This window comes from Topomyia yanbarensis, chromosome 3, assembly GCF_030247195.1.
Source record: "Topomyia yanbarensis strain Yona2022 chromosome 3, ASM3024719v1, whole genome shotgun sequence".
NCBI classification, from domain to species: Eukaryota; Metazoa; Arthropoda; class Insecta; order Diptera; family Culicidae; genus Topomyia; species Topomyia yanbarensis.
Genome location: NC_080672.1, coordinates 111,515,519 through 111,528,146, shown reverse-complemented (window position 1 = coordinate 111,528,146; position 12,628 = coordinate 111,515,519). Strand labels below are relative to the sequence as shown.

General features: G+C 37.3%; 1 protein-coding gene across 1 annotated transcript; it reads right to left on the bottom strand.

Annotated features, from left to right (window-relative positions):
* Nucleotides 1–10,710: 10,710 nt before the first annotated feature.
* On the bottom strand, nt 10,711–12,334 carry LOC131689784 (uncharacterized). Its single transcript, XM_058975076.1, has 5 exons — nt 12,213–12,334; nt 12,052–12,145; nt 11,854–11,985; nt 11,033–11,415; nt 10,711–10,968 (listed from the first exon to the last, which is right to left on the bottom strand). The coding sequence occupies exons 1-5, from the start codon at nt 12,250–12,252 to the stop codon at nt 10,769–10,771; spliced, it is 849 nt and encodes a 282-aa protein (XP_058831059.1). The 5' UTR covers nt 12,253–12,334; the 3' UTR covers nt 10,711–10,768.
* Nucleotides 12,335–12,628: the final 294 nt, after the last annotated feature.

Here is a 12,628-nt window from a genome sequence, read left to right as displayed (position 1 = left end):
TCTGTTAATAATTCGGTCGCTTTACCATTTATCCCTCAACTCTTTGCATAATATGCTAGTCAAAACCACCGTCATTCGTTCTGTACTGTAAAATAAGGGACCATCCATAAATGACGTAGCATTATTTGAGTGATTTTTCACACCCCCCTCCCCCATCGTAGCATTTCGTCACAAACCTCTAAATACCCCCCTGGTAATTACATGGTTTGACGGTAACCCTGCCCCCCTTGTCACCGCAAAATTTTCAAAAAAATCTATTCTATTCCCCTTTAAAAAGCTACGTAGCATGACATGACCCGCTGTCGTCACACATCATCACAAAATACAAAACTCCCCCGTCCCCCATATAATGCTATGTCATTTATGAGTGATCCCTGTGGAAAGTGTTATAGTGACGAAAGTAAACAAAAAGAGTCACTCATTGTAGTTATATCGTTTTGAATAAATGCTCTAGAAATAATCAAATTGGAAACTCGCTCTAAGGTTCTCATATCAATGCATGTTTAGCACAAGTTATCACTAATGCCCTTGCACCGGTGCTTGCACTGTCATCAACTAGTACACAATACCCAACATCTGTCTGATTATGTCGATATATTCAAACATTTGAACAGCGAAAAATTTCCAATCCTCGCCTGTACCGCATTGCCATGGCACTGCTTTCAATTCCTTCTACACAAGTGACCGTAGAAAGATTATTTAGTAAGTTGAAACTCGTAATTACAGATTCGAAAACATGGCTTAATGACTAAATGGTAAAAGATATCGTGCTCCTCAAAATGAATAAAGTTTTGCGGCCCGAAGTCATTATGGTGCTCGTGGCAGAGTTAGAAAAATGGAACACTATACACCTAGAAATTCTTTGAATTTTTTCAGATTGATGACCGAATTTATTGAATCTTTAAGAGTTCATTTATTGATAAGATTGGAGGATTGTGTTGTAGGATTTAGTAATGTTTTTGGTGAAAAAACTGTATTAAAATTAAAGTATCAAAAAGCATATGATGTTACACTTTTGTTCGTGTGATATTACACGTCATTTATTTTACAGCAATATAGTGGAGACCAGAATTTTATCAGCCCCCGATCTTGTCTACCCCCGATTTTATCAGCTTTTTGACCCGATTTGATCAGCTTCATATGAAAATTAATAGTTGGTAGTTTGACAGGCTCTAGCAGACGAACCAAGTTGAATTCGAGTAGGGGAAGATGGGGTAAAACGCACCCCCGGGGCAAAATGCACCCCTTGCTCATATCGAAAACTGCTGAAAATTTCAATCGGAAGTCCGCCTTAGTAAACACACTTTGTCAAAGTTTGATAACCGTACATCAATAGCAGCTCGAGAAATAAACAAAAGACAATAACGTGCTCTTCCCATGTCGTCATCGTGGCTCGTGCAACAAGGATTTTCAGCTCTTATAAATGCAATTTGTATTATTATATCAGTGCATTCCAGTTCTATTTATACCGTTGTTCATTATTCTGTCGCACTCTATATGTAAAATCTATTAAATAATTCACTTTTTGCTAAATTTATATCTCTGCTTCATCGGGGGCAAAATGCTTCTTTGATTTGGCTGATTTTTTAATCGAAAACAGAAAAGTGGTTCTGAAAACCTACTAATTGCATAACCTAAGGCTATTTAATGGCACACTTTTATGAAATCTCGTTAGAAAACAAAACTACTTGCTTGTTCACCAAGCATTCTGCCCCGTTGTTGCGGTGCATTCTGAATTGTTGTAGTGCATTATGGCCCGTTGTTGTGGTGCATTTTACCCCCGAACAGGTGCGTTTTGCCCCGCTTATTTTTCAAAAGGCAATTTGTAATGATTTTCAAAAATCGAATATTTTTCATGTTCTTGATTATTTTGCAAAGCGTTATGATTGTGATTACAGGAGGAAAATGTTGGCAAAACGATATCATTAAATAAATTATCCCGATTGATATTCTATAGCTGAGTTATGATCGTATTTCCTTACGGGGTGCGTTTTACCCCATCTTCCCGTAAATCGTTTCTTGGGCCTATATTTCTTATCTTAGAGAACCAAAAAAATGCAAAAATAAAAATATATTTTTTTTTTAATTTTGGACTGATAAGGGGAACTTAACGTAAATAATCGGAAAAAGTTTCGGGGCTATATCTAAGGACCAAAGAAGAATATTTTAAGAGCTTCGGTTTATTAAAAAGACAGAAAAATATATGTCCCGATTTTATCAATGTCTGTTTTATCAGCTTCAAATTCGCCAAGGGGCTGATAAACACGGGTCTTCACTGTATTGGATTAAAAATACATTAAAGTGCATCGGACAATGAAACTGTAACCGAGACGGAGGTTATTCTATCGAGCCATGGTTTCTTGTACCACACTTAAATAGTGTAAGGCAAGCAGATTTCAACTGTAAGGCGCGAAGCCCTGTCGAACGTTGCAATGGTTGTTTGAAGTCTAGATTCTGATGCATATCGCGCGACTCACTTCTACGATATGATAAGGACTTCTGTGGTTAGATTATTAATTGCTGTGTGATAATTCATAACTTGAATGATGAACACCTGAATAACGCAGATATTAACGTTATTGAAGAAGCGGAACAGTTTTTTTGTGATTATGTCGATGATGGACTGCTGGATGTAGGAAGAAGGGAAAGGAAAAACATTGTAAATAACTCCAATAATGTGAGAATAAAAAACGATTAAATTTCAAATACTTATTTTTCTGCTTTTAGAATTCGAATAGGCAATTAGTTCACAAACTACAACATACTTCACAATAGTTAATTGCGGTTAATTAACTTATGTAGGATTTCGTTTATTTAGTTTAATGCATCAATTTTTTGCTGCTGGAGTGTAACTTTTCTCTCCTCGAACATTAGCATTTTCTCTTGCAGCTCAAGTTTTCGTTTGAAGTCCCCATTCTTGTCTGCCTGCATGGGTTCAAGGCTTTTGAACATCTGCGATTCAAAATGCTGCTTTCGGAATATCGCTGACTTCTGGCGAGTTGACTACCTCTCGAAGATGTTGTAGTGACTGTTGAATGTGTGGCTTGTTCCTTGAATACCAAATAGAGTTGAAGCTGCAGCTGCATTATAAAACGCAGGTGGTGTTACTGGCGGTACGAAGTTCGTCAAGGGTTCAGTTGGACCACAAGGCATTCCAGTACTACCCAGTTTAGTCATATTCCGGCTGCCGGCAGAATCTTATTTGATTCTAGCTCGAAATTAAATTCGAAACTGCGCAGCTGGAACATTCTGACTGGAGTAGAAACGAATTCCGACTCGCACGAGCTGGACGCTAGCATCTCCTGCTGGTACATATATGATTGGTACCCGATTGACAGAAACGATTATTTCACCCTGCCGGTTTTTTGTAATGTGTGAGTGCCAAGTACTGCTCAAACGTCAGAAAGTGGAGGAAAACCATAAAATATCCAGTCATTGTATGGTGCGCAGCTGCTGCTTATGGTAAGTTTTTCTATTCTTTAGTAATTAATCTTTTACTAATTGATTTCTCTATATCGATTGCAGGTTCTGGTGATAAATACTTGTGTGATACTGGTTAGTTTCATACTTATTTATGTTGAGAAAATCCCCACAAACAAAAGATCCTACATTAGGCAATTCAAGATTTTAATTTAAAAAGGTCATATCGAACAATGAGCGACTTTCTCATCTGCTAATTACTCGGTCGCTTTTTAGATAGCGTCAATTCTGATAAACAACGGGTAATATGCTATATTACTACGGGTAATATCCTGTATTGCTACCGATTATATGCTATATTACTAATTGGTTTAAAACCGTCTTTATGTATCAAGGGCGCAAGACCTAATTATAATTAGTCCAGGTGTTTGCGTTTCGACTTCAGAACCACGGCACTTGACCAATGCACTGGGCTGACGTTAAGTCCAAAATTGGAAACACTACTTGTGAACACACATTAACGACTTCTAACTTACTAATTATAACGGGTAAGTTTCATGATTATTTATTTTACGCAAATTCCCACAAACTTACATTTCAATGTGTAGCAATGGTCTTGTATAGGTAGTTAAATTAAAAGGGCCCATTTTCAATGCCTGCCAGGTTGATGTATTTTGGCCTTGTTTGAGTAAATAGGGCGAACGAGCCGCTGACTCTCTGAAAGGACTAGTAGACATGCAAATGGTATACCAATAGATTATAGATTAAGGCATCGTCAGTGTACAGTGCAGTCCACGAATTTAGTATCTCTCCTCGAGCCGACACAGCATACGTCAATGGCTCAAATTGCTGCACCGTATGTACTATTATATATGGGTACAAATAATGTATTTACGACGGAGGATGTACTAAATCGCTGAAAGTATACGGAAGAAGTTCTGAGGAAGCGCAATATTGCTGTCCTCGGGTATGCGGCGGATGTAGACCCCAGATTAATGGGAGCCATGAAAAAAACGGACACAATTATTCCATCCTCCTATAGAGAGAGAGCCATTTCGGAAAATGGGTTTAGTTAAGGGAAATCCCAGATCCCATTTCTATTTACGATATGGTGCATTAAACCAACAAGTTCAAAAATTTTATCATGAATCAGGAAGTTGCTAACAAAATATTTTCTGATTCCAGCATCAACTGCGTATCTCGTTAGTCTTTATACCTAAACTAGTACCCAAATTAGCACTTGTTAGACATATAGAAAACCCAATCAGTTCACATGGCACATGTGAATGCCTACAGAAACTTGTCCCGAGTGATGTCCCGGAAAGCAAATACAGAAGGTCTAGTTTGCTTCCGAGAAAGCGAAAACAAACTCTTGTCTTTTTGTTGAAAACCCAAACGCCTGGCATTATGCAATAAATTCCCAAAAGAGAAAATTTGGGTTTCTCTGAGAAAGCTTGGAAAAGTGGCTATCTTGGAAAACGAGAAAAACCGTTTTTTCTCACACTGTTGCAAAAATCTCAATGAAAATCGATCAGTATTACTCTACCAAAGTCTCGAATACATTGATTCATTTTGAAGAAGATTTTTCCAACGGTGTGAGAAAAACTGCTTTCTTCGTTTTCTAAGATGACCGCTTATTGAGGCGTTCTTAGTTGAACCTTAAACGGAATTACGGGGGCAAGCCCTAACTTAAGGGGTTACACAACTGCAGAAATTTTGTTATTAATCTAAAATATGTTTTAGAGTCTTGAAAATGAGATACCAAAAAAATCGAAGGCGTCAATAATTGTTAATTCTCAATTCTGTCGCAACGCCTCTTATGTGTACTCCGAGCGCGCTGAAAACTTTGACCGCGTTTTTCTCTGAGCCACATTTTTGAGCTGGTCGGGAGTTTGATCGCAGCAACCTACATCAATGGGTGCATTTTTTTCGCTACTGTCAATTTCTTTCCGAAATTATGGTGTATGTGAGTTTTTCGGTTTAAAAAGTGTACGATTTACGCGAGTGATGAATTTTTGTAATGGAAGTGAGGAAAATCTTACAGAGCGTGGTCGCTATTGAAAGACAAGAGACATCTGTCCGGCCAAAGGAAGTATCAATGACTAATATTTTTATATATATTATAACTGTTCGAATGGAATAGAGAGAGAATATTCTTCTATTTTAATTAGATGTGGCAGGTTCCAGATGGGGTTTCGCTAGAATGATTTCACCCGTTTAGTCAGCTTCATGTTGACTACCCCAATAAGATTATTGGATTCGGAGTTTTAGGTTGGTGGCTGCGGTATTTTCTCAGTTTTGTAAGTCGGTAGAACTCTGGAAATATTGCGCTTCCGTTTTTTAAGGCTTGTTTATGCTTGAAATGAGTAACATATCTCAAAATTTCTAGACTCGTGGAATCCTGAAGTTCATTGCTAAAATCTCAAATAGGGAATTACTAGATATCTGCTTTAACCCACGGATGCCAAATTTTGTCTAAGCCTGATTTCTCTAAAATATACAAATTAGCTAAATCCTGAATCATGGGATGCTTAAATATCTAGTATATTAAGTCCCTAATTTTGGCTTTTGGAAAGATTGAAGTTAGGAGTTTCTATTCATCTGATTCGTTGGCTCAACATTTCAACATTTGACACTGTAATCTCTTCATCAACTAGTCTAATTTATTGTTGTATTAGTTGGTAATTGGTTCCAGCATTATAATATTTGATTCTTAAAAGATTTTGTAATACAAGTATCATAACGAATTTTTCCCTAATGTTACTGGTTATGGTTTCTTATCCTTTTTATCTTTCGTGTTTCTGTGTTTGTTTGATGAATCACTATTGTTGGTTTGAACCAAATAGAAATAGCAATGACTTCTCAGTCGATTTTTAGTATCGGTTTGGCCTATTGTGAAATATACGGTACAGTTATTTGTGTTTTCCGTCAACGCTCAACGAACGCGGAACGTACGGTTGTCCACGTTTCTTCCTTATTCAAGGTTCAAAATAATCCGTTGATTAAATTATTCATTGAATGAATAATTTGATTGCCGTATAATTTAGAATCATCTTTATTTTGAACGCTGCACAGTTGGTCTGGCCGCTTTAATGCTTCTGTCACATTCAATATGTGCCACAAACATTAATAATGACAAGAAAAAATGTGGACGAACGTCTGCAATTTTCCAGGATCCCTACATATATTGGCTGTGTATGTGTAGACTAGACTAGACTAGAGCCACATTTTTGACCTGGTCGGAAACATAATTCGAACTAATGATTTTTGATCGTTTTGCAATCTTCACAGTATATTTAAGATTAATTTCTCTAACGACATACGTAGGATTTTATTTTGTCGTGACTAACGACTTACCTTTCAATATAGGGGCCCCTTTTCAAAATTTCGGAAGAAAAATGATGTAAGATTTTGAACGCTTATATCTTTTGTTGTACTGAATGGATTTAATCAATTTCTTCGGCATTTTGTCGAAAATATTTGTACCAATGTTGTATTAAATTTTGGAATATGTAGGATATTCATTATCAACGGAAAAATAGTGTTTTGAAAAATCTTTCGAAAACGACTCGGAAAAGTGAAAATTTTCAGCCCATCCCGCACAGAGCCGTCAAAATGGTGCAGCAAATGAACAATAAAATAATGAAAAGTTTATATAAAGGTCCACTACATGTTTGTTCCTATGATTATTCGTATTGGGTTGCTTGACGAGAGCAGTTGGTGGGGGAAAGCCGGGATATTAATTTTGGTTAAGCCATTAGAAGTCGGACGGAAAGGAAAGGCTCATGCACGCCACGAGAACGAGCGAGAAAGCGATAGTAGTGCATATTAGCGAAAGCGTTACGTACATTTTTAACTTTTCTTCTACAAAACGGATTGCCAATCTTTTTTCATAAATCGGAAGGAAAACGTTCAATGCTTGCTACCGATGCGTTCTTTGCTATATAAAATTTGTTTAAATAGTTCGAAAACTACTTTAAATGAAATCAACATTAATGATAAAACCTATAGATAGGGGTGTCGCAGCTATTCTCTAAGCCAGACGTGTGTAAGACGCAGTGCATAACAGATGTGCGTGGTCGTGAGAAGCTGCATCGGACGACCAATCAAATCAGCTACCATCGGAGAGAAGAAGAAAAACGTTGGTGGAGGTGGTGGCGGTGAGAAGTCCAAAAAGCCAAAGGCTAAGAAACGCAGTCACTGAAAAGGCGGTAGTAACTGCCACTAAAAATGCCACCAAAACATCGAAGGCTGCAAAGCGTACTCATTCGGTGTGAGCTGCGAAAGGGGAAAGATCGTATGGATGTACGCAGTAAAAACAATCGTCGGCAAGGTTTGAATTGTTTTAAAAGATTCCCGTCTTGTATCAACATAGTTATCTACAAACCGTCCTTATTAGGACGAATACAAAATGGAAAAAGAATTTAATTAGAAAGTTTCTTTTATTAACTGGTATTAAGTTTGCGCTTGGTAATTCTGTACTTTTACCAGTGAATCATAAGAAAATGTTTTTCTAATTTACAAACCCGAAGGTTTTTGCAAATCCTTCCAAGAAAATCAGTGAATGTGCCAACTCTGCCACTAAGCGAAAGCTACACCAAAACGAATGATGAAAATATTTTCATTTATCGAACAAAAGGACGTCCTTCCATCTGCATTGTAAAGCCAATAAATAGGAACACCATGATGAAAACCGTGCTCATTCGGTGTGAGCTGCGAAAGGGGAAAGATCGTACGGATGTACGCAGTAAAAACAATCGTCGGCAAGGTTTGAATTGTTTTAAAAGATTCCCGTCTTGTATCAACATAGTTATCAACAAACCGTCCTTATTAGGACGAAGACAAAATGGAAAAAGAATTTAATTAGAAAGTTTCTTTTGTTAACTAGTATTAAGTTTGCGCTTGGTAATTCTGTACTTTTACCAGTGAATCAGAAAATGTTTTTCTAATCTACAAACCCGAAGATTTTTGCAAATCCTTCCAAGAAAATCAGTGAATGTGGCAACTCTACCACTAAGCGAAAGCTACACCAAAACGAATGATGAAAATATTTTCATTTATCGAACAAAAGGACGTCCTTCCATCTGCATTGTAAAGCCAATAAATAGGAACACCATGATGAAAACCGTGCTCATTCGGTGTGAGCTGCGAAAGGGGAAAGATCGTACGGATGTACGCAGTAAAAACAATCGTCGGCAAGGTTTGAATTGTTTTAAAAGATTCCCGTCTTGTATCAACATAGTTATCAACAAACCGTTCTTATTAGGACGAAGACAAAATGGAAAAAGAATTTAATTAGAAAGTTTCTTTTATTAACTTGTATTAAGTTTGCGCTTGGTAATTCTGTACTTTTACCAGTGAATCAGAAAATGTTTTTCTTATCTACAAACCCGAAGATTTTTGCAAATCCTTCCAAAAAAATCAGTGAATGTGGCAACTCTACCACTAAGCGAAAGCTACACCAAAACGAATGCTGAAAATATTTTCATTTATCGAACAAAAGGACGTCCTTCCATCTGCATTGTAAAGTCAATAAATAGGAACAGCTTGATGAAAAGTGTGCTCATTCGGCGTGAGCTGCGAAAGGGGAAAGATCGTATGGATGTACGCAGTAAAAACAATCGTCTGCAAGGTTTGAATTGTTTTAAAAGATTCCCGTCTTGTATCAACATAGTTATCCACAAACCGTCCTTATTAGGACAAAGGCAAAATGGAAAAAGATGGGTTGGTAATGTATATGACATAACAGGGGTGTCGTGACCACACTTCGAAGTTATTTCAAATCTTGCAAAGCATAAATTGACATAATTTCAATGATTGTTCCTTTATGAATGAAATGACAAATTTTCAGGTCAACGCGGCAATAACTTTGCAATTTATAGAACAATTTTATATTTTTAGTTATCATATATTAACTGTCATCTCTTCCAAACAACTTAACCCTCTGCTGCCAACCACGTGGTTTTGCAGGGTTAAGGAGAATCATTGTAAAATGTCCAATACATGATTTTATGTTGTTACCTCCACTAAAACCACTTCAGAACACTCCCACCTGTCATACATGTACATTGTCTGCATGTTGAAATCATTATATGAAATTATTGACCTGTATTCAACGCGGAGAACTCGGTAATAAAATTGTTTTGCTGAATATACTAACGAACGGGATCCCCAGGAAAATTTCGCTGAGCCCGGTGAATCGAACTTAATGCGCAAAATTTAGCCATTTGAAGGAGATACAAGCAGAATTTTAAGAATATGAGCATCGCGGTTATGTCCCGGACATTACCCGCCCCTAGTTTTTCGCTAAGCGTGTTCATTTCTGTACGGAAAAGATTCCGATGGTTGTTTCGAGAGATTTTAACATTGATAGTTCAAAGCAAGAAAATATGAAATTTGTTCATTTCATGAATGAATGTCTCAACGAGCTTAGAATCCAGCGCATCCCCGATCAACGCAGACGCCAACAACAAAGGTTCTTTTCAGAACCACCATAATTATTATAAAGAATAACTTGAAACATTCCCACATATTTCATTGAGTATCATTCGATTTGAATTACAAGTCAAACGAGTAGTCACGACACTCCGGTTATGTCCTAGACATTACCCACCCATCTTTTTACATTGGGTAATTTTTTAATTAATTTTTTGTCGATTTTTATGACATTTTCGGCATGTTTTACAAAAAGGGCGTCATTTCGCGAAAAATCAATATTTCGAGAAAAAATCCTACCTCCGGCGCCTGCTATTATTACAAGAAATCGAAAAATCTTTTGCTTTAAACTCTAGGTTTAATATTACGGGAGATAGATTGCCGGTCGTGGAGACCCTTTCCAAAAAAACGCGCATGCATGAAAATGCAGCACAACCGCCATGAAACATGAACAAAAACTCTTTGTGCTTAACATCTAGTAGTACAAATCCCATTCTAAAAGATCTCGATTCATCTTTTCATTGTGTCAAGAAAAAATTCCGAAATACATCAATTTTTTCGCATGTGTTATACAGAGGTTTTACCCCTTAAATTAATTTTGATTTTTGTGTTTCGAATTCATCTCGTCAGTAACTAGCACCAACTACCTAGTATTTTAAGAGTCAATGGGTGACTCCTGGATGAATTATTTCGTAAAATTTGTAAACTTTAAACATGTAAACTTTAAACCGCGTACGCAAAAATATAGTTCCACCGATTGAGCTAAGAATTTGCACAGTAGTTCTAGGACCAAAATGATACCCAAAAAGTTGCTTGGAATCTAATTTTTGTCTCACCCTAAAGCACACCCGAGCTCTCATTAATCATTGATGTGTAGTGGTATTTATTTCAGAATTATTAAATTATTATTAAATTACAGCTTCGAATTTTTAGTCTTCACACATTGCACCAATGGAGGAATTAGGCACGAGCACTTGTAAGTGTTTCCATCGTACACTTCAGGCTTCAGAGAGTCACCGACATTCATGGTCAACTTGCCATATTGACAGTGCAATGTTGGATCGTCGATTTTGTTCTTCTCAGGACCCTTGACTAGTTGATCCGTGTCTTTTGCTAGAATTGGTATGCAAGCTGTTCTATTTATCTGTGGGATTTAGAAATAAAACATTGAACTTACGCATCCTCCACTCCCAGGGGCAGCACCGATCCTCATAGTAGACCGGAGCACCTCCGTTGTAGGCCTGTTTGGCATAGAATAATTCGAAGCCACAGATGGATTCGTAACAATTGGGATCGTATGCGATGTTCGCTTCATTGAACTTCTCGTGACAGATGCAGGTGAGGCACTTGTTCGTTGCAGGATGCATTTTCTGACCCGCGAGGTATTCATCGCCATTCAGGTGGCATTTCGCCAAAGTATTCCTCTCCTTGCCGCAAACCTTACCGGACGAACAGCAGCTATTGGGTTTGTACGTGCGGATGCAATTGTCGTAATCGAACTGTTGGAAGAATTCGGCACAATCGATGTGGGTGCAGCGGAACTGCGCAAACGGAGATGCGCTAGAAAAAGTTGACAATTAATTCCGTACAATTGCGTGAATTTTTATACATGCTAAGTGACGTTATGATGTCACATTCGTAACTCGTTGGTAGGGCGCGTTTTAACTGGGCTGTACCAATTGTAACAAAATTTAATGTCAAAATTGTATAGCCAATTCGATGTGATAACCAAATAGACTATCGTTGAAGGAATGAGTGCTTGTGTTCCAGATTACAGCGATTTCCCCTTAATAAATTTTAAATATCTCTCAGTCCACACGACAACCGAATTTAAACCATTAGTTCGGCGGAAATGGTGGCCTAACCAGGGAATTGCGTTAGTACTTAACCTGTTACGTTGATTTTGTTCCGGTTGAAACTCCATGTAATGACCGACAAGATAGGTCATATACCTGTATCTAAACGTTAGATTTTATATCACTTTGATATCTGACTTACTTACGACAGTAGCACAGCGCAGAACAGAATGGACTGACCAACTCATTAGGGATTTGTTCACTTAGCGCGTATGTTTTTCCGTTGAAATAACATTTGGATTTATCATGTTCTGTAATACTTGGACAATTGAAGCTTTAATTGGAAACAAAAATAATGGTATAAGTAAAAATCTTAAAAAAATATCTCATTACGCCAAACCTTGTCGGGCAATCGGAGCCATTATCACCAACTGGGGTACACTTCATTGTTTCGTAATGTTTTATCGGAACATTACAGCCAAGTACTATGCACACTAAAATTCAAAAATATATGCAGTTAGATTGAAATTCGCGACACATTGCTAATTAATAAATACTCACCTAGATGAGCTGTGAGTAAAATGCTAACCCGCTGTTTCATCTTGTCTAATACTAATAGTATTCGAGCTAACCGTGAAATACACAGCTGATGAGTAACGCTAGACTACGTATAAACACTGCCCACTAGTAACTGATGGGATTCTCAGCTAACATTTAATTTATATTTTAATTTATTTGTATGTGGTAGTATTAATACATCCATATGTTTTGGTGGACTAATATACAGTATATTACCAATGTTCAGACTTATTGTTTATACCCGATTCGGAAGTAGGAAATGAACATAAATTAGGGGGTAAAATAGTATTCACCGACAACCGTAATTTCGATCGAGAGTCTAAATAGCAGGGATATACTATATAAGAAAGTATCACATCTTAGGTTCATCGGAGTCAAGTTGATACGAACTGGTTACT

Bases quoted from the DNA above. Each gene is read 5' to 3' on its own strand.
- LOC131689784 (XM_058975076.1), bottom strand. From the start codon at position 12,252: ATGAAACAGCGGGTTAGCATTTTACTCACAGCTCATCTAG. The intron at 12,146-12,212 runs GTGAGTATTTAT...TTTGAATTTTAG, and splicing joins TTTACTCACAGCTCATCTAG to TGTGCATAGTACTTGGCTGT. The intron at 11,986-12,051 runs GTTTGGCGTAAT...TTCCAATTAAAG, and splicing joins GGCTCCGATTGCCCGACAAG to CTTCAATTGTCCAAGTATTA.